The sequence below is a fragment of the Eublepharis macularius genome, chromosome 13 (assembly GCF_028583425.1).
Source record: "Eublepharis macularius isolate TG4126 chromosome 13, MPM_Emac_v1.0, whole genome shotgun sequence".
NCBI classification, from domain to species: domain Eukaryota; kingdom Metazoa; phylum Chordata; class Lepidosauria; order Squamata; family Eublepharidae; genus Eublepharis; species Eublepharis macularius.
In genome coordinates, this window is record NC_072802.1 from 5721885 (window position 1) to 5748157 (window position 26273).

At 42.2% G+C, this 26273-nt stretch overlaps 1 protein-coding gene across 2 annotated transcripts in view; it reads left to right on the forward strand.

The window, feature by feature from the left end:
- Positions 1-26273, forward strand: part of ATRX (ATRX chromatin remodeler) — a 183272-nt gene that overhangs the window by 7052 nt on the left and 149947 nt on the right. For both annotated transcript variants that reach the window (XM_054995798.1, XM_054995799.1), the window contains exons 2-5: positions 5162-5274; positions 6174-6223; positions 11218-11270; positions 11736-11860. In XM_054995798.1, the coding sequence (XP_054851773.1) occupies positions 5162-5274; positions 6174-6223; positions 11218-11270; positions 11736-11860 (341 nt within the window). The remainder of the gene's footprint in view (positions 1-5161; positions 5275-6173; positions 6224-11217; positions 11271-11735; positions 11861-26273) is intronic.

The window sequence follows — 26273 nt, forward strand, 5'->3', positions numbered from 1 at the left end:
TTCCATCACTATCGTTTTCTGCAGAAAATTTTCTGTTTCTAAAAATTGTTCCATAAACTTAATTAGTATCATAATGGCATGTATTAAGGTTGGCAAATGAGTTAGTTAACTGCCTGTTAAACTGGTGAGAGATCCTCTGAAGCCAACAGAATGCCACTTAGTAGATGGCCGCTTCCCTCTTGTATTTCGTTACTGTTAGCGGGGGCAAGAGTGTAAGGTTGTTTGGCCCGTAATCCTGCTACAGTCAGGGTAGATGTATCAGATTGTTCTACTAGCTTCCTGTTATAATTCCAACCAGAAACAAGCAATCATAAGTGGTAAAGGTCACTGCCTAAGCTTGCCATATTTGAAGTTAACATAATTCATTACAGTTTTGCAAAATTAATACTCCCAAGTCCTTTACCAGAGAGTGAGGAAAAGTTGTTTGACCTGCTTCGGTGTTCTCCTTAAAGATTTGGAGCACACTGACAAGCTACCCACTCTGCTTATTTCACCTGATGGGAAATAAGCAGTGTGTGTGTGGGGGGGGGGAGTTCAAACTCCTCCAGCACAGATCAGCTGCTTGGTGGGGTTTGCGGCGGGCCCTTTAAACTCCATCCCCCGCGACCCAAGTGGAGCGCAGAAGGGCCCTTTTGCCGCCGCTTGCAATGCAGACGGCGGTGAAAAGCTCCCCCCAGGGACCTGGGTGGAATATGGAAGGGCCCTTTTGCCGCCGCTTGAAAGGCAAGTGGCAGCAAAATGGCCCTTTAAATTCCATTTGGGTCGCGAGGGGAATCCCCCTGCAACCCAGATGGAGTTTAAAGGGCCTTTTCACTGTGGCTGTTGGCGTGGATCAGCTGCTTGGCGGCGATTCGAATCACTTCGGGAAGCTTAGATTTGGGGTTTTCGAATCGAGCCTGGGTTGCTGGGCTCGATCCGGAAATCCCAAATCTTTGTGAATTGGGTCCGGTTCAGGTGTTTTACCCGAATTGGAAACCCGATTCGCTCATCCCTAATTGGAACATAAGAATTGTTGTACTGGTTATAACCACGATTTGTCTAGTACAGCATACAATTTCCAACAGCAGTTTTGGGTAGGGGTGTGTGATTTAGATTTCTGATTCAGGATAAATGCCTGAATTGGACCCAATTTGCAAAGATTCAGGAATTCCAATTCAGAAATCCTGAATCAAAGCTTCCTGAAGGTATTCAGATCGCTTCCAGAAGGTTCGGGTCAAGGGGTTTAAAGCGCCCCTTTCCGTGCTGCTCATGAGCGGCATGGAAAGGGGTGCTTTAAACCCAGGTTTCAGCTGACAGGCGGGGACTGTCACTGTCTTAGAAGCTGTGCTGATTGTCCCCTCCCTGCTTTAAACGACAGGCTCCCAACTTTGTCCCCCCCCCGATGCAAGTCACCCCCCCATTGGAAAAATGCAAAACCAAGCACACAACGAGAGGAGAAAAGTTTAGGGAGGGAACCCTCTTGGGAATTGCACGTGTCATCCTCCGCCGACTTGCGAGAAAGCTCATCCCCGTGTGACAACCGACTTGTGCTTACTCATGAGCAACCCTCTCCCCCCCACGAGGCTGATGCCTTGATGTTCACTGACTCGCAAGCAGCCCCACGCACAACTGCGCTATCGCTGTGCTCCTGGCGTGCACACCAAAAAGAAACGTAAAAGTTGCACCCGAAGTTTGCAGTCTCCCAGCCTGTTTTAAAAGTTGTTCTTTGGGAAGGGCACCACAGGATCACAGCAATGAAGCAGGAGAGCGGCTCATAGAATTTTGTGAAGCCAAAGAGCGGGCGCAGCTGCTCCAGCTGTGCAGAGAGAATTAAGACCAAGAAGCAAGGGAGGGGGAAGAAGTTCTGATCCTGAATATAATCTGTATTGTATAAGACCTACCAATCTGACAGCATATTAGAAAGTTAATTTTTAAGAAAAATTGCAGTATGAAGGGAATATAAGACATGTAATGTAGTGTTTGTTGTTTGTATGTTGATTTTCCCTTTCCCCAGTTCTCCCTTCCCCTTTTTTTCCCCTCTCCCCTCCCCTTTATACTTTTGTAGTCTTCTGTAGTTTTTTATGTTAGATATTAAAAAATAAAAAAAAATAAATAAATTAAAAAAAAATTTTGTGAAGCCAACAACCTGTTCATTCCTAATACATGCTTCAGGCAACCAAAAAGATGATTATATACGTGGAAAACCCCAGGAGGCCAATACAGGAACCAAATGGATTACATGATTGGAAGCAGAAGATGGAGAAGCTCTATTCTCTCTAAAACAAGACTAGGAACTGATTGTGATACAGATCATGAGTTACTAATATCAAAAATTAGAATAAAGCTGAAGAGAAACACTAAAAGAATCATAGTGCCAAAATACAATCTAAATAATATTCCTGAAGAATTTAAAGACCGTGTAAAAAACAGGTTTCCAATATTAAGTTTAATTGATTATGAACCAGAAAATCAAGATGTGTTTTATAGATTACAGCAAAGCTTTTGATTGTGTGGATCATGAAGAGCTATGAATAGTGTTAAAAGAAATGGGGGTGCCACAGCATCTGATAGTTTTGGTGCGCAATCTGTTCTCTGAACAAGAGGCTACTGTTAGGACAATATGGGGAAACAGAATGGTTTCCAATTGACAAAGGTGTCAGACAAGGATGCATATTATCTCTCTACCTGTTCAACGTCTGTGCAGAGCATATAAGCAAGATCACAGCAAGATCTCTTTGGAAGTAAAGTCCTACCCAACAACCAAGCACCCCCTCCCAAAAAACTTTGCAAAAGTTCCATGCACGGGGAAGAGGCTGGATGGCCCCTGAGGGCACCAACCCACCTCCCTACCTCCTAGGGCAGGAACGGCCGCTTACACTGGATGGTCCGCTGCGGGCTTGCAACCGAGGCTGTGGCTGGCTCCTTCCGGGTCTTCCCAAGGCCTAAAAGCAGGCGGTGGACAGGGCTTTGCTTCAGCAGAGAGTGCCTGCGTGGAGAGGCCGGCGCTTTAAAGAGGAAAAGACGGGCAAGAAAACAGGCAGAGGAAAAGAGAGAAAGAAGGGAAAGCTCCGTCTCTTTCTTCTCCTTCGGGCCTTGACAGGCTCCATCACTGCTGCCTTGCATCCAAGTGACCCCAGTGCAGCAGCTCCCAGCACTGTGTGCTTCACTCCGGTCCTCATTAACAATCGGGCAGTTTTCCCTGGAAAGGTGCACTAGAAATGGTCCAAATGATTTCATAGCCCCGGGTCCTGCTGATCGGGACAGGTTTGACTTTTTCATCCTTCTTACTCTTGTGCACTTTTCGAAGCGGAACGGAAAGGGGCGTTTTAAACCCCAGCTTCAGCTGACAGGCAGGGACTTTCCTGCCTGTCAACTGAAGCAAGGCGTGGGGTTTAAACTACCACCTACTACTTATTTCACCTGATCGGAGGGGGTTGCACACCCCTAGTGTTGGGTCTTGAATTTGCAGCTGGTGCAAAGTGAGGAATTGAGGGTATAAGTGCAGTCTTTACCAGGTTGGATAAAAATGGATGGCTTTTTGATTTTAAAAGTTTTAGATATAATGCTATCTTTAAAATAACATGGTTTAAAATGAAATCTTAATAAAGCAAGCATATAAATCTTAACTCATGTGGGTCATGAAAAAGCTGTATTTCGTTGTAGAGAAAAAACTGAAAAATAAGTATCAGTCATCGTACAGCACAATAATTCATGCACCTGTATTAAGACTTGATACTGGGGCCAGGCGAGTCATAATGGGTAGGTGTCATACACGGATCCATCAAGTGTCCTTTTATACTTATTTTATGCCTGGTAACTACTTGGTTTCTGCAGTTGGCTCAACACTCTAATAATATCAGAACATGGACACTTACCTCACAGAGGACTTTGATCGGACCTGTAACTTCCACTTGCCCTTGTTTCTGGTTGACATTTACTTTTATGGGGTAGTTGAGTGGGGCAGTTATTACAGAGGAGAAAAGGCAGACTAAAGAAGAAAGAAATGCTGGAAAGAAGCAGTACGTTCTAGCGTTGATTCTTACCAGCATGTCTTCACAGAAACCTTATATGGCTATAGATTGTCAAAGAGATCTTAATGCATTTCTAAATACAATGCATTGTATATCATCATCTAAAATGGTAAAAATTTAAATGTTTAATATATATTTATAATATATATAATATGTAAATATTTAATATATATTTATAATATGTATAATATGTAATATATTTAATATATTCACAGTGTGCTATCTGAGGTTGTGTAAACACTTTATTCCTTTTAAAAAATCAATATTTTTGTGGTTATAGCAACTAATTAGTATGCACTTTCATTGAAGTATACATGGAAATGTTCATTTAAATCACTAGGTTTTGCTGTCTTTTTAATTTGGCAATTTAAATCATGACTTAAATTGCTAAGAAAAAAGACCAATTTGAATTAGTTACTTAAATCGATCCACCCTGATCTGTGCATCCCTTTCAAGCTATGACTGAAGTGGGAAATGGTACAAAAATAAGTTGCTGGATCAGAGGGTCTTCCTGCTGCCTGGCCGTGTTGCTGCTGCTCTTGCTCCTTCCTAAACCCCTGCATTGTTTTGCAGTATGGCCCCATTTCGTTTCTCTCTGCAGTGTCACTGCATTTAGCTTTTTGCCCCCTGACTTCAGAGCAGCAATGTCCAACAAGTAGCTATTTGTGGAAGAAGAATGATAGAAAGTTTATGATCTTCCTCTGTTGTTCATCTCAGCATTTAGTATTTAGAGCTGGATTGCGCAGACTTCAGAAAGAAGGCTTCAGAAAGAAGTAATTATCTTTTATTTCCAATAGCTAGGATGATAATTTTCATCCAAGTAACACCGTTTCTTTTGTATGCTGCAAAGTTTGTGTGCTGTTTTAAATTTTACTTCCTAAAATTCCTCCTTTCTCACATTGTGACCTGATATTTTTTGGATGTCCCACACACGTATAAAAAGCAAAGCACCTGGTTTGGTGAGTTCTCCCCATTCCTCATGTCTGCACAATTTCTGGGGATTTTACACCTCTGGTACTTGGTTGGGACAAGGCAGTGTCTTGTCCAGGAAACCACTTAGCTACTGAAAGGGCTTGGTAGATGAACGTTGTTTCACGTGATTAGCATTCATGAAAATGGATATATTCAAACTATGCATCTGTTTTTAACAGTGAAAGCAAGTTGAATACATTGGTGCAGAAGCTTCATGACTTTTTGGCTCACTCTTCTGAAGAATCTGAGGATGCAAATTCTCCTCCAAGAGTATTGGTGAGCAAAAATACAGGTAAAAGGCTTTCCATCTATAAGGTCTATTTGCAGAATTTCTGTAGTTCCTTCTGTTAAAATTGTGACATGAACTGTATTATGTTTTTGCTGAACTTAAGTTTTCATGGCTTACATAACAAATGTTAGTAGGCATTCTTCCTTCATTACTTCAAGCAACAGTATTGATATTAGGTTAGGAGAATTTTATGTACTAATTGTAATTACTGCTAAAGTTGCAGAATTTCTGTTTGGACATTTAAATCTCTGGAGGCCTAGAAAACGATTACCCAGGCTTCAGTAACTATAATTCTGGTTTCTAGATGTCAAACATTGATTCTGATCTCATTGTGTATAGCTTCTGAATATCACTTCTAATAAAATGGATATTAGGATGGAAATATTTTTAGAAACCTTGCAGTTCCCGGACAAGATCGCCTTTATCTTAGTCCAATGATCTTATAGTCAATATGTGAGTTTCTTTTGCCAAACATCACTTATCTTTTCAGTGATGAGTATGTGCCTTCCATTGAAACAAATGGGTACCCTTGCACACTCAAAAAGATGTGTTTTATATTAGAGAATTCACAGAACTCTGAATCTGGTGGCTCTGTTTTGCTCGTTCATTTTTGGTGCCCCTCTTTTCATCCTCCCCTCCCAACTTTTAAGTTTTTTTTTTCCAAACCTGATTTCCCCCGTGTGGGCAAAAGTATTTACTTTAGCCCTGTGTATGGGTAATTTATTTATGTCTCACCTTTCTTCCCAGTGAGCACCAAAAGAAGCTTACATCATCTTCCTCACAAGAGCCCTGAGAGGTAGTTAGGTTGAGTGTGTGTGACAGCCTTCAAAATCAACCAGACTTTTAAAAACTGGCCATTAACTCCTCTTTGCATGTGAACATTTCCCATTTGTTTCTTATAGATAACGTTAATATGCCTGGAAATTCTCAAACAGAAAACAGCAGGGAAGAGGTAAGAATACAATCTGCTACATTTCTTTAAAGTAATGTAAAATTACTGTGGAAACTGGTCCAAGCTTATTTTTAAATTGGTTGGTGTATATTTTATTGTTGGTTTTGGGGTAAGTACTTTTGGAAGATGACTGGGAGAGATCCACTGTAAATTAATGTCAGAGATAAAAATGAAGCCTACAGGCTACAACATACTAAAAATAAAACCTTTGGGGGTGGGTGGGGTATTTTCTGATAACAAAGGAATATTAACAAGATATAAGAATTATTCAAGAAATAAATCTCCAAACATTTTCAAAGTATCCTTTCACTTCTTAAAATTCCTTTGATGTTTGTCAAAATCAAGCCTTATTACTTTAATACAAAGTAATAACAAAGCATTATTTGGTGCAAACATCTCTATTTGCTGTTAAAGCTTACATTCACTTGCTTAAGTAGCAGAATATGTAGTTGTATTACATATTAGGACCATACCTAATGTCAGATTGCAGCAGTATAACCTAGACTCTGGGACCTGCTTTGAACTGCAGTTTCAAATCCTGCTTAAGCTTAGTGTTGTATGGTGAGAGTGCGAACAAACTATTTCTCTAGTGTGGTGAGAAACTGGCTTCAAGAAGCAGAGAGGCTGTGGGAATGGAGTACATGTTCCCACGGCTGGCTAATGATTTAACAACAAGCAGCCAGTGATGTGTTTGACAAGACAGAACCTTTATTGGCATAACCGTAACAGTGTCAAAAACAAGTGGAGCCTGTTAATTGTTAGACACTCTAAACACAGTGATGTGTTTGTCCTGGCTCTTTGCGATACACTTCAAAACTTCTTTCTTTTATAAAGAGAAGTAAAATAAACATTCTGGAGAATGTGGTTGACAGCCCGGTGGAAAGTATATGGGTGGAAATAAGGAGAGGAAGGACAAAAGGTATTGTTGTTGAAGTCTGCTACAGACCACCTGACCAAGGAGAGGAAATGGATGCTGCCCTCCTTGAACAGATTGGTAGAGTATCCAAACGTCAGAACCTTATAATTATGGGTGACTTCAACTTCTCCAATGTGTGCTGGGAGACAAGCTCAGCAAAGTGACAAGACTCATGCAACTTCCTGACCTACCTGGCCGATAACTTCCTTTTTCAAATGATGGAGGAAGCTACAAGGGGCTCGTCCATACTAGACTTAATATTAACCAACAGGGAAGAATTGGTAGATGGGGTGAAGGTGGTGGGGACCTTGAATTCCAGTTGCTGTGGAAGGCCAAGGAATTTCATAGCCAGACTCGTACGTTAGATTTTCATAGGGCCGACTTCAGTGAACTCAGGGGCTTGATGAGAGTCATTCCTTGGGGAGTGTGCTGGAAGGGAAAGGAGTGAGTGAAGGGCGGGCTCTTCTCAAACGTGAGCTTTTGTAAGCTCAAGCCCTCACTATTCCAGCAGGACAGAAACATGGTAAGGGCTCTAAGAAACCAGTATGGATGAACAGAGAGCTCCAGAATAAGCTAAGGGAGAAAAAGGAAATGTTCAGGAAATGGAGAGAAGGACAGACCTCTAAAGAGGAATATATGAGGGTTACTAGGTACTGCAGATCAGCCATCAGAGAAGCCAAAGCTCAGTATGAGCTGGGTCTGGCCAGGGTGGCTCTCTACAATAGGAAAAACTTCTACAGATATGTGAGAAGCAAACATAAGGTAAAAGAGGCAATTGGACCACTTTTGGGAGTGGAAGGAGAACCTCTGATGGAGGACAGAGAAAAAGCAGACAGGCTTAATGACTTTTTTGCTACTCTTTAGTCCCTGAAGAACTTGAGCCCATCTAGAGATGTTAGTAGGCACAACAGGACACCTAGGTGGCTAGTTGACATTGATAGAGAGGTTGTGGAGAAGCACCTGGCTGCACTGGACGAATACAAATCCCCTGGGCCGGATGGTGTGCACCCAAGAGTGCTCAAAGAACTTTCTAGAGAACTTGCAGAGCCTCTGTCCATCATCTTCAAGGCCTCCTGAAGGACTGGGGATGTGCCACAAGATTGGAGAAGAGCGAATGTTATCCCAATCTTTAAGAAAGAGAAGAAGGATGACCCGGGAAACTACAGGCCAGTCAGTCTGACTTCTGTTGCTGGGAAGATATTAGAGCAGATTTTAAAGGGATCGATCTGTAAGTATCTGAAGGACTGCTTAGTGATCTGGGGAAGTCAACATGATTTTGTCCCCAACAGATCTTGTCAGACCAACCTGTTTTCCTTCTTTGATCAAGTGACAGCGAGCTTACTGAATCGTGGGAACTCTGTCTACGTGATTTACCTGGATTTCAGTAAAGCTTTTGATAAGGTTCCCCATGACATTCTAATGGGTAAATGGAAAACTGCGGACTGGACTATAGGACAATTTGGTGGATAGGGAACTGGTTAGAGGACTGCTCCCAAAGTGTGGTGGTCAGTAGCGTTTCATCAGATTGGAGGGAGGTGTCCAGTGGGGTACCACAGGGCTCGGTTTTGGGCCCAGTACTTTTCAATATTTTTATCGGTGATCTGGATGAAGGGGTAAACAGGTTACTCTTTAAATTTGCTGCTGATACCAAATTGGGAGGAGTGGCAAACACCGAAGAAGATAGAGTTAAAATTCATCAAGACCTGAATACTTTTGAGAAGTGGGCGGTTGTGAACAGGATGCAATTCAACCTAGATAAGTGCACAGTATTACATCTGGGTCACAAAAAATGTGAAGCACAAATACAGGATGGGAGATACACTTCTGGGTAGTAGTGTATGCGAAAGAGATCTTGGAGTAAGAGTGGACTGTAAACTAAATATGAGCAGTCAGTGTGATGCAGTGGCAAAAAAGGCAAACTCAGTCTTGGGTTGTATCAAAAGGGCCATTGCATCGAAATTGCAGGAGGTCGTAGCTGCTCTATACTGCCTTGGTCAAGCCGCACCTGGAGTACAGTGTGCAGTTTTGGAGGCCTCAATACAAAAGGATGTGGACAAAATTGAGAGGGTTCAGAAGAGAGCGATGAGAATGATCAGAGGTCTGGAGACTCAGCTCTATGAGGAAGGCTGAGGGCCTTGGGAATGTTTAGTTTGGAGAAGAGGAGATTGAGGGGGGACATGATTCCTCTCTTTAAATATTTGAAAGGCTGTCATTTGGAGGAGGGCAAGGAGCTGTTCCAGGTGGCAGCAGAGGATAGAACTCGAAGCAACGGGCTTAAGTTACATGCGGAAAGGTACCGGTTGGATATTAGGAAAAACTTTTCCACGATCAGAGTAGTTCAAAGGCGGAATCAGCTGCCTAGGGAGGTAGTGAGCTCCCCTTCACTGGCAGTTTTCAAGAAGAGGCTGGATAAATCTTTGTCAGGGATTCTTTAGGCTCATCCTGCATTGGGGCAGGGGGTTGGATTAGAAGGTCTGTATGGCCCCTTCCAACTCTGTGATTCTTTTAATCCCACCTCCATTAAGTGTATACATTAGGATCTTGAGTTGTTTGGGATTAAGATCTTGGGACTTCCTGATTTTCTGGCCTGGAATTTATCCTGTTCATGCAGACTAAATTGTTAATATCAAAGGATGTCCTTGACTGGTTTCCAATATGACATTTATTCATACACAAGCTTCCTTGTTGGCAGATACCTCACCAACTTGGTGACATGAGACTGACTGGTTAAATGTTGTATTGGATGTTCTGTTATTTTGTGATCATTTGATAAAGTTTGCTCACAAAACGGGAAGTAGACTCTGGCAATACCCGTTAGGCTCCGCCCATCTGCAACTATGATTTTTTCATCTTGAAGAATCCCTGTGAAGTTTTCCTAGGCATTTGAGCAACATCCATATACCTGCAAAAGAAAAAAAAAACAGTGATCAAAGATTTGGAAACAGTGACTTACCTTTGGATTGTGTCTTCACTAGGGGTGTGCGATTCGGGTTTCGGATTTGGATAAAGTACCTGAATCGGACCTGAGTTGCAATTCGAGTTGGAAACCTCGAATCAAAGCTTCCTGAAGCGATTTGTGTTGCTTTGGGAAGCTTCGGGTCAAGGGGCATTTAAACCCCGGGATCAGCTGTTTGGCAGGGAGATCTCTGCCAAGCAGCTGATCCAGCCGACAGGGTTAAGCCTGACGACGCACATTTATCCTGGTGCGCCTGCGTGGCAGCACTGGGATACAAAGCGCATCCTGGCCAATGCAGCCTCCAGAGGGTGCTGCGACGATGGGATGGCTGGATGAGCTCACCCACATTTCCAGAGGGTGCTGCGGCAGTGGGAGAGCCGGGTGAGCCCACCTCTGCCTCTCCAGAGGGTGCCATTGCGGCAGGATGGCTGGGCAAGCCTTCCCGCCTCTCTGGAGGGAGCCGCTGCTGTGGGACAGCCGGGTGAGCCCACCTGCCTCTCTGGAGGGAGTCGCCGCCGTGGGAGAGCCGGGTGAGCTTCTCTGGAGGGTGCTGCTGCTGCGGGACGTCCAGGCAAGACCGATTTTCCGGAGGGAGCTGTAGAGGTGGGACAGTCGGGCGGGACCGTCTGCCTCTTTGGAGGCGGCCACTGCTGCAGGAAGCCTAGCGTTCCCAGCTTTCCTAGGGCCTGTTTTTTAAAAAAAACGGGCTCTGTTGCTAGTCATTAATATAACTGGAAACAAGCTTTAAGATGTTTTTAATTGGGTGTAAACTTACAATGTAAGATATCATTGTGCTTATTTCTGTGTGTCAATTCAATTACATCTGGATATGTTTGAAGGCATGTTTTGTATATTTATCCCATTCTTTAGACAGAGTTCGCTCTCAGTGTAGCTCTCCAGAACAATAAAAACCCAATGCAAATGAAATTAAAATTCAGCTGATCTGGGACCAGGTATGCTGGCTGCTGGTTGTTTCCTGTACTCCCGCTGGTGGTCTTGTCCCTGAAAAATACAATCTTACTGTACTTAAATTATAGAGGAAGTAGTAATCAAGTTGATGGGGATGAAATTTTTCTGATTTTGTGTAAGAGGTTTGTAATTGCCGTTTCCCTTCATTTTTAGGGTAGTAGCTCTTCTGAGAAATCCAAATCATTAGGATCATCACGCTCTAAAAGGTTAGTTTGACATGCTGCTTAACTGTTTGGATTACGTGTCTGAGTCAGGAGAGTGCGGGTATCTTTCCTGTAAGATCCATGACCAGTGTGCAGTGAAGTGGTGTGACTGAAATATACAGGTGCATTAATTACGGCATTTTCTTTCTTAATCATGAACAACGTTAAGTTTTTTGTTGAGATGATAGTAAACTTAAATATATTTTTCCTTAATGGTGGTAGTCATTTAATTTTTCCAGCATTGTTTAAGTAGGAATTGTATTTCTAAAGATTCACCATTTTGCGCTTCTCAGAATTCAGTTTTGTGTACTTCTTTGTACTACTTACGAGATCCTGATCTTACTCCTCCCAAGCTGCAGTCACCATTCACAAGAGACGACACATGTTGCTTAAGGTTCAAGGTGCCTGCTTGTTAAAACAACATGTACCAATGTTATAAAAATCTTTTTGTTTTTGCTGCTTATGCAGGAAACCTTCAGTTGTAACAAAATATGTTGGCTCAGATGATGAACAAACTTTAGATGAAACTATGAATCAAGACATTTCCAATGAAAACTCAGAAAATGATGTTGATATGAAAAGCTTGCCTAAAGGTAAAACTAGTCCATAAGATTACTGAAAAACTTACTTCTAAGAGTCTTTCTGTTTTGTAATTGTTCATAGAAACGTTAATGCTAATAACACGCTACGTTTATAAAAGCAGTTGCATCAAGAATGTTATGCCTAATAAAACATATTCTTGATTTCTTTTGGAATATAGAAGAAAATGAATTTTTTTTATAAAGGTACATTTCCAACAGAGAGGAAAAAAGTTATAATATGATGCATACTGTGATGAAAGAAATTTTTAATGAAAATGCGTGTCATGTTCTGAGTATAATAAAAATGACTGTCGTCTTCAAGAGAGCGGCTTCTGTCTATTATACTTGTTTTGATCTCAAGTTGTATTTGTAGTTTATCACTATTAAATGATCCAATATGCTTTCTATCCATTTTTAATCAGATGGAAATTGATTACTCTTTCAGTGTGCTGCAGTTGTTAAGAGAGGAAATTCCTTTTGCTGAGCAGGACCTGATTTTTCTTTTGGAAGATACTTTAGGGTCTTTTGGCACTTTGTACCTGGTGATGCTTTCTGTGTGTTGGTGAAGTCTTAATACCTCTTGGGTACCAGATACAAAAGAAATTACTCTCCATTCCACAGTTCCTCCAGCACAAACCTGAGTTAGTTAGTGGGTGAACACCATCTGAGTTTGGTATGAGATGCTGTCATCTTACAGTTTGGTGTGAGATGCTGTCAGCCAGTTGGTTTTCCCTTCCTGTGGTAAGATTCCAGTAAGCAATGTAATATGGAGAGTGGTACCTTTTGAAGTGAGTACTTGGGTTTAAAATTAGATTGTCAAAGGCAGCTGACTCAGTTACTTTTGGAAAAGTAAGTACTGACATAGATGTGTAACTTGCAGATATACCAGTGCACATATGAGCTCTTCAGTTTTGTTGAGATGTCAGCTTTTTTCTGATATTTTCCTGTTACGTATGGCATGAAAAATCTTTGGAGCTTATTCTTGCCAATTTAAAAATGTTTTCAGCAACGATCCCACACTTCTACTGCGGCTAAAGTGAAAGAACTCTTCATTCGAAGTCTCCAATATTTTAATTGTCAGACTGTTCTTTAGGGAATTGGTCTCCAAAGATTCCTTTTCTGTGTCCAACCATTTTTGTTGGGGTTCTGTATTTGGTACAATATTGCTCTTAAGTGTGTGGCTTTCTTGTTGAATGTGAGATATGTATCTATCAAATCTGTCAAGTACTTTTCCCCACTCAATCAACCTTAAATTGATATTGATTGGAAGATATTGATAACAAAATATAAGGTTCTTGAAAGCAGGACCGCTTTACCTATTACATTTCTTTGAAACCAAGAGTGATGAAGGGATCTGTATTCATCTTGTGGTTGTAGTTTCAAGTGGTTATTCTTTATCAGCTCACTTTCATTTGTTGTGAAATAAAACCTCCAGATATTTCTAGGAGGAAGTACTCCAATTATAAGGGAATAGGTTCATCTAGTTTGAATAGGTATATTAATTGGTATGAATTCAGAAATTGTTTTAAAGCCAGAAGCCCTATACCATTTTATTTTTTATATTTGGAGGAAAGCCGTTTCTCCAGAAGAAACAAAGCACTTTGTCATCAGTGAAGAGGTAGACTTGTTGGTAATCATGCCAAAAATACTAGGGTTGTTTCTGATCAGGTAATGGCATCCTTGTCCTGTTACCCACTGAACCAGGAAATCCAGTGACCTATATCTGTTTACCTTTACATGAGCTACTGGAGGACAGCACAGCATATATAGCACTGATTGCCTGGAGGAAACCCAGTTCAAATTTCATACTGACTGGAGGAGCAGTCAAATGCCTTCTTTGCATCCAAAGAGAAGAAAGCTAGAGGAATGTGTTTTATGAAGATGAATAATATTTAAAGTATACGGAAGAGACTTGCCTCTTTGATATAAAACTGGATTGATTTGGATTTAATATAGTAATGCATAAATTAGTTAATACTACTAGCTAGCAAGAAAGGTAATATTTTAGTATCCTGCTTCAACAGGGAAATAACAGAAGTACAAGTAGGGAACATATTAAGATCTCTAAATGAGGGGAATCCCATCCCCACAGTGCTGTTTCTCCCTCTTTTGTTTAAGGCCCTGCTGCTCTTTCTTCTGTGCAGAAGATAGATCCATTCCCTGGAGGAACAGTCTTTAAGTGTCCTGTCGTCAGGGTGGTCTGCTGCCATTCTTTTTTTGAGATGATGAGACTTAAGACTCACTCTGCTATAAGTAGGTGTTCATGATGATACTACTGGTAGAGTAGAAACAGATAGTTCTAACTTAACTAGGATTTTGCTGTATATATTCCCTTTTATTGCTAATTTGTGCCATAAGCCTGTATCCCTCATGGTTTCAGTGACTTGTTTTGTTTATTGTTTAAAATATTTGTGGATGTATCTTGGAAGACAGAACAGTCCTTGTACGAAAAGGAATCCTTTTCTCTTGTTTCAGCTAGAATTCTTAACTTAGTGTTGCTTTGATACAGCAACCAAATTTCGTGGGCAAGATCCCTGTGAACATGTTTGCAGAAGGAACCAGCCTGTCTTACGGTTTCATGAGTTGGGAAAGCCATCTGTCAGTAAAGTTTTCAGGATCTGTGTCCTCCACTTTCCAAATCCTGCCCCCTGAAATCTGAGGTTATTACAGTATTGCCATTATTAAAAAAAAGGAAACTATTTCAGCCAAATGTTTTAATCTGGTTTTAAATCAACAATGGCCTGGGGCAAACAGCATTTTTAAGGCAGGCAGATGTCTTGCAGCACAAGGAAACTGATTTAGTTAATCTCTTATAGAGACGGAACATTTTGATAGTGGTCTCTTTTACTCATGTGGAAAATGTGTTTGATAGATTAAACTAGTAGTATATGGAGAAAGCTATGAAATGGTTGGGATTCAGTCCAAAAATTGTCAACTGGATTAAGATTCTGTACTATAAACTCCAAGGTAGAGTAAAGCTGAGTAGATAGTGTTCTTCGTGGTCCAATGTCTCCCTTCCTGTATAATACAGGAATAGAAATTCTTGCCTTCAAACTGCAATAGGATGAATCCCATGCCTAGGTGCCACTACGTGTTCTTTTATATGAAGTTGATGCAGTATTTATAGTATGCCAATTCCAGATCTCCTTTCTTAGATTCCTAAGACTTGTACAGAATTTCAGAGAAGTCTCCAGCAATAAGATTCATTTAGGAAAATGGCTTGGGTATTGTAAAAGTGCAAAAAGCATAAATCTTAGTAATAGAAGGCAATGTGAAATATCTGGAGATTAATATTTCTACAAACATAGAGAACATATTGCTGAATAATTTGCGGGTGGTATTTCTAAAACCAGAGCTTGACTTCAAAAATGGGCAAACTTTAAAATCTCCTGGCTTGGAAGCAGTGGTGAAAATGAAAATATTAATTATGGTTGTGTTTGCGTTTCTTATTTTCACTTGAAATTAGGATGTTATGTTGGGACATTTTGGTACTTCTCTGTCTACAATCCCTGGAGGCAAGAAGTAGGGTGATCTTTCAGTCTTCAGTTGAGGAAAGAGTACCCACCTATCCTGCCTCTCCTGTGAGTGCATGCTAGGAAGAGACCTCCAAGAGATCATCTCTCCAGGACTTGCTTTCTGTTCTTCTTCCTCTTTGTTCTTCTTAACCTTGTTCCTTTTAACTTTTTTCTATACCTCACTTCTCTCCCCAACAGAGACCCAAAGTCGCGTGCAGAATTCTCCACTTTTATCCTTACAATGACCCTATGAGGTAAATAAGGCTTCGTGTGTGTGACTGGCCCAGGTCACCCAGCAAGCTTCCAGAGAAGAGTGAGAATATAGTTTTCCAGATCCTAGTCGTGACACTCTTACCACTGTACCACACTGGCTCCCTACAGATACCACGGGAAAGGGGGTGATCTGTTGGCAAACTGTTAACCCCCAAATGGTGCACAAGTGCAGAAGCATTCCCTGTAATAACCAGATATGGGGTAGCAGGAGACTCAGGCACGAGGCGAGACCTTAAAATGGCAAGCCTACATAGAGAAGTAGGAGCCTTTGCCGTCTCAGTGGGTAATTCTTACAAAGGCTAAGTTATGGTGCAGTGTACCAAAGGGACGCAAGCAAAGCGTCATCTTCGTTCTTCTGTGCAGTCCCACATGGGACTGCGCACACGCAGGCCTGCCAACCAGAGAAGTTTTTATCGCTTCCATAAAGTTCCACTAGGGGGCTGCTTCTCTCAGTCATGTCTCAGCCTGATTTCCCGCCTAAATGGTCACATGACTGTGTGGGAGGAGCTACCCCTTCCCTTCAGTTCTCTCTTAGCCACCGCGATGAGAAGAACCTCGTTCGTGAGCTCCGCTAATTTTTAACATTGAACGTTTTGTTTGAAGAGATAATTAATAAATTTTGGATTATCTTCACTCCTCCTTACATCTTGCGTGTTTTGAGGAGGTTTTGAACTGGCTAGTTTGACTTTGCATTTTCAGGTTACCTCAGAGTGTATTGTTTCATGAGGTACCCTGGATATGGTATTAAGAAGGCCTACATTGATGAATAATTCCGACAGGCTCTGTTCCTCTGTCAGCTGTGTCAGCTGCCGCTTTGGAGCGTCTGCTCAGCTCTGAGACTCAGCAAGCTATGGTCCCAGGCAGCGAAATCATCTGCCAATAACAGCTCTGAACCCCAGGCAGTTAAGTCATCTGCCACTGATGGGTGTGCGGAAAGCTCCAGCCTCAGGCATCTGCTGCAAGTAGGCATTCAAGGAGCTATGACCCCCAGGCAGTTAAGTCATCCGCTGCTAAAGGGTGTCCACTGGGCTCCGAAACTTTGGCAGTTGTGTCGCCTGTCGTGAAGGAGCATCCATCTTGGGCTGGATCAGTGAGGTCGGAGCCGATGGTGAAAAGTACCGTGCTCTGAAACCTCTTTCGTATCTGAGACTTCCGTTGGATCGAGATCCTTTGGATCCATTTTTTTTTTCTGAGAACCAAGGCCCTTTGCACCTGAGATCTGGAGATCAGGGGGCAGGGCCACTGGCCACGTGACCATTTTTGCTGAGGGCAATTTAAACTTAAAAAAACTCCCCCCTTGTTCCAGCTGGCCCAAAGTGACGTCATTGTGCGGTCTTGAGTCCCACCACTGAGTTCCACCACCTCTTTTCCCAGAAAAAAGCCCTGCAGGGAGGTAATAATGTTTGGGACATTACCCCTGATTTAGATTCCTGTACTCCTCCCCCTTCCTCCCATGACTACGTTTGAAGTAGATGACTGTTTCAGGGTACTTTCCTGATTTCTCATATAGTTGAGAGGATTTCTCAGTAGAATAGAACTCTCTTGGGGTCACTGGCATAACTGATTAGTGTTGCAACATCCCTCCAGCTCACCACCATTGCCTGTCCAGAATGGGAGTGGGTGTGTGGGTTCGGGCCCTGCTGTACCAGAAGTGAATACATCCACCGTTAGGGGCTGGGCTACCCACATGTCCTCATGGTGGAAGGACATGTTAGTCTGTCTGAAGCAGTATAGAAGAGCTACAGGTGAGTGAACGGGTGGGGGGATTTTCTACCTCTTTCCCATTGCCTCACGGGTGGTGGGCTTCCCTTACGGACCCCATGTCTGTATGGTGGGCTTTGCTGTTGACCATGGCTTTTTCTCTGGGGAAGCCCTCCTGCCTCGTCTTGCTAAATGCATTGGAAGAGATGGGGTCCAAAGATGGCCGTGGTGTCTCTATCGCACAGGCACCTTTGTGCCTACATCTGGTGTAATGGATCGGGGAAGGTGACGGCATAATTGATTGTTTGGTGTGGCGGGTTCTGCACAAACTGTAATGTCTTCAATGCAATACAATGCCCTACTGTCCCCTTTGGGGGGCCTTTGTTTCTCCATTCCCAAGATGGGGGTGTGTGTGCCTTCTCCACTGCCGCCACGTCTGGCTGGTGGGTTTTGTCAGCGGCAGCCTCTGATCCTCAGCAGGAGGATCAGGCAATAATTAAGGCATGCTGCCCTGCGTTCCCTGTTTGGAGGGGGGGGGTCTCTCCATCCCCAGCCCTGTGGAGGGCACTCATCTTTGCCACCATGTCTGGCTGGTGGGTGTTGCAGATGTTCAGCGCCCAGGGGTCTTATTTTGCACAACATGTCCCTCCTGCAAGGGTATGTGCGGCACTCACCATCACCGCCCAGCATCACTGCCACATCTGGACAGTGTGTTCCATTGCGCGCTGGTGGCCCGTGCCCTGCTCCTCAGCACGAGAGGCAGGCACCGCCATGTATCTCTGCTGCTTGCTGAAGTTATGGCATCCATGTCCATTCAAAACCACACCAATATCGGATTTCATCTGATATCAGTTTGAAAACCACGTCCGGCCAGTGGGTTCTGCAAGATACTCCCGCACCTCAACGCGACTGGTGTGCATGGGAATGATGGGCTGCCTGGCTGTCCCCATCCGGGCGAATTGCCTTGAGCATGCTGTCCCTTGTGGAAGGGTGTGCAGGGCCCCCACTGGCGCCTTACTGTCCGGCTGGAGTGCGCTTCCAGTGGCCTTTGCTCCTTGACGCTAGGAGAGGTCACCAGTATCCACATTACTGTACTGTCCCTATCTGGGGGACCTGGTCCCCCCCCCCCAGCCAGGGGAGGGCATCTTCACCCGCACTCATGACTGGCTGGTGTGCTGTATCACTGTTACAATGTAACATTTACATTGTACCATGTTGTATGTAATAGGATATATGTGATATGTAATATTACATAGCCCTGACTATTCCAGCAAGATGGAAACACGGTAAGGGCTCCAAGAAACATGTGGATGAACAGAGAGCTCCAGAATAAGCTAAGGGAGAAAAAGGAAATGTTCAGGAAATGGAGAGAAGGACAGACCTCTAAAGAGGAATATATGAGGGTTACTAGGTACTGCAGATCAGCCATCAGAGAAGCCAAAGCTCAGTATGAGCTGGGTCTGGCCAGGGTGGCTCTCTACAATAAGAAAAAGTTCTATGGATATGTGAGAAGCAAATGTAAGGGAAAAGAGGCAATTGGACCACTTTTGGGAGTGGAAGGAGAACCTCTGATGGAGGACAGAGAAAAAGCAGACAGGCTTAATGACTTTTTTGCCTCTGTTTTGTCCCTGAAGAACTTGAGCCCATCTAAAGATGGTAGTAGACACGACAGGACACCTGGGTGGCTAGTTGACATTGATAGAGAAGTTGTGGAGAAGCACCTGGCTGTACTGGTTGAATACAAATCCCCTGGGCCGGATGGTGTGCACCCAAGAGTGCTCAAAGAACTTTCTAGAGAACTTGCAGAGCCTCTGTCCATCATCTTTAAGGCCTCCTGGAGGACTGGGGATGTGCCACAAGATTGGAGAAGAGCGAATATTATCCTAACCTTTATGAAATGTGTAATGATTTTAAGTAAATGTGTGCATGTGTCTTTAAATGCTTGGTGTGATATAGGTGAAGAGTGGGGGTGAAAGAGAGGGATGAATGAGTGATATGATTGGTTGATGACTGAGTGGGCGGAGTGAAGGCAGTTTGAGACGGAGAGTGGAGAAAATATGCAGTTAGGAGAAAGCAGGCAAGCTGTGTGCAGCTTGAGTAATTTTAAGCAGTTCTGAGAGAAATAATGAGTGAGGGAAAGAGAGGCAAGCTGTGTGCTGCCTGAGCATGTTTAAGTATTACTGAGAGAAATATAACCTGTGTGGAAACCTGAACTGAGTCTGTTTGTGAAAGAACGTTCAGTCAGGAGAAAGCAGGCAAACTGTGTGTGAAGCCTTAGAAGATGCGTTACCATCAAGTTTTAGAAATAACAGAAACTGATACGCTTCTTATAAAAATAAAAGTTTACTTTGTTTTTGTTATATCCCAGGGTATCTGTCATTGCTATATCCCATTCCTGCCCTCAGGGCCACAAAAAACCACAACGGCGCCTGACACTTGGGCACATTACTAATGGGGAAATTTAAGTAAAATATTTTGGAGTATAATATTCCTAGTGGCAGAAATTTACCCAGAGGGTGTAAGAGAAAGATTAAAGGCAAAAATAGAAAAGAGTCCAGTAGCACCTTTAAGACGAACCAACTTTACTGTAGCATAAGCTTTTGAGAATCAGTTTTCTTCTTCAGATGCATCTGAAGAAGAGAACTGTGATTCTCGAAAGCTTATGCTACAGTAAAGTTGGTTAGTCTTAAAGGTGCTACTGGACTCTTTTCTATTTTTGCTATAACACAGCTAACTCCTCTGGATTAAAGGCAAAAATCTACCTAAGAGAAAGAAATGGTCATAACAAGCGAAAATGTTCAGAGACGGAGTGTTCAGTTACATTCTATGAGGAATATAGACTGTTATAAAGGAAAGAGACAGAAAAACTAGTAGGATTTATTGTAGAGGACATAATCTGGTGAAGTTTAGTAAAATTGTAAAAGGAAATACAATTAAAAGAGAAAATGCCGGAGTTTCTGTGTATGAAAAAGGAGGCTCTGATTCAGAAGTGCAGAGTTAAATTTACCTCATTAGGGGAAAAGTGTAGAAGAACTGAGAGTTATACTGATACAAAGCAGTGTGGAGCCTAGGAGTACTGCATCTGAGAGAAACTTTGAGGGAATGTATAATCCTAGTCCCGAATATTTAGAGTTTCTGAGAGAACAAAAACAGCATGAATGAGAAAAGTTGAAGCAAAACAAAAGCAGTTTGAAAGGGAAAAGTGGAGAGTTGAAATAGAACTTAGAACTCAAGAGATGGAAACACAAACTAGTGTAGAAGCAGAGAGATTACAGTTAGAAAGAGAGACTTAAGAACGGGGACAAAAAGGAGGGAAACTGAAACCAGAGCTGATTTACCTCGAGTTACCCCAAAAATTTTTATGGTGTATGTTTCAGGAGAAGATCCACAAATTTTTCTGTCTGCTTTTGAAAGATCTGCTCAGAACTGGGGAATACCAGAGACAAAATATATGAAGTATTTACCCAGCTTAATTAGAGGGGAATTAGCTGAGATCTACAACACATTTCCCTCAGATAAACCTGTTGTTTATGCCGAATACAAAGAGGCAGTATATGACAGATTTAGGCTAGGTGCTGATTACTTCAGAAAGAAGTTTAGAAGCCTAGTACCTCAGAAAGAGAAGTCATTTAGGTCTTTTAGTGCCAAACTGACAGACTGTTTTGATAAGTGGATTTCATCTGTCAAAGGTAACTCTAAAGAAGGAATAAAGGATCTAATGATTTTGGATCAGTTTTTATTTCAACTTCCTTCAGAAATCAGACTTCTGGTTAAAGATAAGCTTCCAGAGAATGTCAACCAAGCATCAGAATGGGCAGATAGATTAACACTTAATAGAGGAGGTTGGGATTGCCGTGAAAAGAAAGACTATTCTTATAAACCAGAGTTTAAATCAAGTAAAGGACAAGAGGGAGAAATGAAAGGAACATGTGAGACAGCTGAGATTACAAAAGGTCAGGATAAAAATATAGAAAGAAACCAAGATGGATACTGGAAAGATAGAAGATGGTTTGTATGTGGTCTGAAAGGGCTTTTAGCTTACAACTGTCTAAAGAACCAACCCAAGCCAACAACACTTGAGCATGCATGGAGGGTCACTAGAACTAACTCAGAGGATCAGAGTGAAGAAGCTAGAGATTCCAAAAGCTCAACAAACACAAATAAAACATCCAGTAAAAACACTACCTTACCTATAAACTGAAGAAACAGTCTACTTGTGTGGGGTAAAGATAGATATGGTTGCTCAGGATACTGAACTGAGAGAGGTGGTACAAAAAAATGGGAAAGATACTTTAGCCATTCTAGACACAGGAGCCTCAGTAGCGCTGGCCAGGGAGGATTTGGTTGATGACAAAAACGTGATTCCAGATAAGCAAATATCCTTGCATGGTGTGTGGGAAAATTCTAAAAGATTGTCACTAGCACAGCTAAAAATTAACTGGAGAGGAAAAGAAGAATGTTTTCCTGTAGCAGTTTTTAAAGAACAGAAAATGCCAGTAGTATTAGGGAGAGATTTAATGGGAGCAAAGGCAAGAATTCAAATATGCACTGACTCCAGTGATGTTCTACAAGTTGAAGCCAGGGGAGCAGAAGACAGGCCCCTAGGTATCTTCGCAACAGACACAATCGATACATTGCAGGAGGGAAAGAGAAAGAGACAAACTCCTGTTAGTATTACTGCTGAAATGTCCCAAGAAAAAGGAGGAGGCATAAATAAAAACCCTGAGGAGTTTAAAAAAGAAATTATGAAGGATCCTGAGTTAAAGGACATAAGAGAGGAGGCCAGGCAGAATGAGATGAATGCAGAAACAGACATTTTTGTGTGGGAAAATGAGCTGTTACAGAAAAGGGTTACTAACCTATAGATAACTTGTGAAAAAAAAGATAACTTTAGAGCAAGAAAACTCCAATCTGCATATGGAAAATAGAAAGCCGAAAAAGACTTTAGATAGCCAGAAAAACTTCAGATTTCAGCTAGAGTCCGTAGAGATGCAGATACACAAATTGATGAAGAGAATTTAGAAGAACGGTTAAATCTTTGAAGAGTATAAACATCAAGATGGCCCAGTTACAATTAGAAAACAAAGAACTGGAAAGTGAGAAACAACACCTTCAGAAGAGTCTTGAGCTTATGAAAACATCTTTTAAGAAAGCTGAATGTTTAGAAGTCAGTTACCAAGGTTTGGATACAGAAAACCAAAGGCCTAGAAAACAGCAACAAAAAGATCCAGCATTTAAAAATGGTGTTTTATTTTGCCGTTGTTGCCCTTTTAATTGTCTTTCTACTAAGGTACAAGATCTATCAGTCAGTTAGAAATATGCAGTCAGGAGAAAGCAGGCAAGCTGTGTGCAGCTTGAGTAATTTTAAGCAGTTCTGAGAGAAATATTGAGTGAGGGAAAGAGAGGCAAGCTGTGTGCTGCCTGAGCATGTTTAAGTATTACCGAGAGAAATATAACCTGTGTGGAAACCTGAACTGAGTCTGTTTGTGAAAGAACATTCAGTCAGGGAAAGAGAGGTTAGCTGTGTGCTATCAGGCTATAGGTGATAGGCTGTGGTAGACAGATCCCTGTACCATTGCAGTAAGAATCCAGGCTCTTGGTTAAATGGTTTTATTCAGAAATCAGATCATTTCCACAGATATATCCATAGGATCACTCAGAAGCAAGGTTAGCAACTAAGCAGTAAGAAACAGGTTGACAGGAATAACAACATGTGAGAAAATCATTCCTCTTAAAGACAATTACTCCTTTCCCCCCTCTCATCAGCAAACATACTTTTGGCATGAACTATTCCTGAAAACTCGCATATTTTAACTATCAAGTCTAGACACTGAGAAAGCAGGAGATTAAAGATGAAACGCAGTAATTCATGGGAGTGAGCAGTGTACAAGGTCAGAAGCACTGAGAGCTCCCAAAGCCATTAGATAAGACACCTGCAGCTTCAGTAAGTCTGTGAAAGGAAAGCAGTTACAGCATTGCAATATGACATCAAGTTACAGCCTAAAACACTGGTTCAGAAATACAGGTCAGCATCAGTTAATGGCATGGATGGGGGCAGACATGACAGTGTGCTGCCTGAGCAGGTTTAAGCATTTCTGTGAAAAATATTGAGTCAGGAGAAATCAGGCAAGCTGTGTGCAGCCTGAGCATGTTTAAGTATTACGGAGAGAAATATAACCTGTGTGGAAATCTGAACTGAGTATGTTTGTGAAAGAACATTCAGTCAGGAGAAAGCTGGCAAACTGTGTGTGAAGCCTTAGAAAAGATGCGTTACCATCAAGTTTTAGAAATAACAGAAACTGATACGCTTCTTAAACAAATAAAAGTTTACTTTGTTTTTGTTATATCCCAGGGTATCTGTCATTGCTATATCCCATTCCTGTCCTCAGCACTAACATGAAGCCAAAGGAGCATTCAAGATTCAAAAGCTAGGTCCAGTCTGTAGTCAGAGCACAAGGTAAATGCCAGGGGTGTATCCAGAATCCAAAAGCTAAGTCAAGTCCAGTCCGTAGATCAGAGCATGAGAGTGTCAAGTCAGAGTGCAGGCAAGAGCAAGGTTCAAGGAAGTGTTCGCAGGCCGGGTGGATTTGATTTAAATCACGATTTAAATCACGATTTAAATCACTAGTCATTAAGGCATGATTTAAATCATAGTTTTCTACATAAAGACTAATTCTTGCTGGTATAACTTTAATATGCAAGTAGATGCCTGCCTTACCGATAGGTAAAGGAACTTCATTAAAGTATTCCCAAACTGGGTCTCTTTTACGGCCTGCTGCCATTATAGGTTTTTTCCTCCAAGGAAAGAATGTGATAAACCTCAGGTCATGCACACAAAAGATCCAAAGACTTGTGCAGTATTGTGCTCAAAAAGTTTCACTTTCATTTTGTACTGCTTGCCCCTCCCTCCTCACACTTAGTTTCTTCTTGTGCAGATCTATTCCACTCCAGACAATCAGAAAAATATTGTTTCTATTCGCTGAACTTCTTGAAACTTAGCACTGGAGGGGTTGATTCTGTCTTCATAGGTTTGTAGAACAATAGGATTAAGGTCTTTTTCTCAACTCTGTTCATGTTATAACATTTTTGCTGTGAAGAAGAGGCATGTGATCTCTGCTGAGCTGACACAAATTCAGTTCTGAGAACTGCAAAACCAAGCATCTGTGATAATATCTTGTAGGCAGAGAAACTGCCCAATAATCTTACAAAAACCTCTGGAAGAGCATGACATTGTGAATGGATTAATGGAATTTATTTACCAAAGAAATTAAACATATACAGCCTTATTCTACATAATTAAAAACTAATCTTTATTTCATGATGGAATAACCTTTGGATGGTAATATATTTTTCTCAAAAAGCATTTTATTTTAAAAAATCCGATTTAAATTAAAAAAATCCGATTTAAATAAAAGAAATCTGATTTTTTTGATTTTTTTAAAAAAATCATTGATTTTTATCCACTCTGGTCACAGGTAATCAACATGTTGCTTCCATGCCTGGCAGTTTCTCCAGACTGGCTTTTATAGCCAGGCGTGGTTTTCAGCCAGCTGCTGAGGCTCCATCCTGATGTTACTCATCATCACTCTCCAGCAACTGGCGTTGGCTCAGTAGATGAGCGCTGCGCTATCTCTCCTTCAGTTCCAATCTCTGACATTGTCTGTGGCATTCTTTGGGCATGGGTGAACCTGGGGGGTGGAAGCCCTTGGCTGGGTTGCACCTGTAGCCTTGGACATCCCTGGCTGAGCTTCCCCTGTGGTACTGGGGCCAGAGGGTGCTGGTGCCTCTGCCTCAGCTGCTGGCTGTAAGCTCTGATCATCCAACTGCTGTTGTGCCTGATCACTGGCTTCTGCTAAGTCAGGTTACACAGAACTCCTCTTCTCCTGAGGAGTCCTGGCTGGCTACACGAGGTTCCTCTTCTGTGGAGGAGACCTCACCCTCACTGAGTCCAGACTGGGCCACAATAATGCCTTTCTCTGAAGCCTTCCCACTCGAGAGAAAGCCAGTTCTCTAGTGAGAATTGGTACTCACTAGACCAGGGGTCCCCAGCACATTGTCTGCTGACACAATGGATACCTTTTGTTGTGCCCCCAAGTGGTTTTACAAAGTAGCTGGGGCCAGGAGCACTTTTCCCCAGTATGGCTTTTGATTGGAGAGAAAGGGGTATAAATACAGTTAAATAAATAAATAAAAACAATTGTTGGTGTCAAAAGCCAAATTAACAGGGTCTCACTCCTGCTGTCCATTGCCTGGCATTCGTCACGGTGACTAAAGCCGTTTCAATCCCGTGACCAGGCCAGAAAGCAGATAGCAGTAGCTCCAAACAATCCACTTCATTTAGGAATCCTTGAAGTTGGTCGGCGACCACTCGTTCATCTTCGTTCTTCTGCGCCTCCACACATGGGACTGCACAGGTGCAGGCCAATGTGTGTCAGCACAGAAGAACTCAATGAACATAAGTTACAGGTATGTTAACCCTGTTTTCAGTCACCTTGCTCAAGAAAGGTACATTTGGGACTGGATGGTAGATTCTCAGCTCTCCTGAATGGCTAAGGAGAATATGGTACATGAAGCTAATGAACAAAATATCAGCTATTAAGTATTTGAGGGACAAGAATTTCAACAGGCAAGAAGTGTTTCTAGAAAAATGCTCAAGACAATGCATCCACCTGAACTGAATTGAGACAAGGGCTTTTTGTCTCATTACCAATGCTAATTTCTCCACACCCACTACTCTGCATACCACACCATATTCAGTCATGCCTGCCTTTGTCATTCACTGCCTGTTATCATTCAGCTTCTGTAATCACTCCACTCTCCAAGATACAAGGACATGTGGACTCTCTGAAGAAGTGAGCTGTGGCTCACGAAAGCTCATACCCTAACACTAATTTTGTTAGTCCTTGGGCAATCTCAGTGTTATTGTCTGATAACTT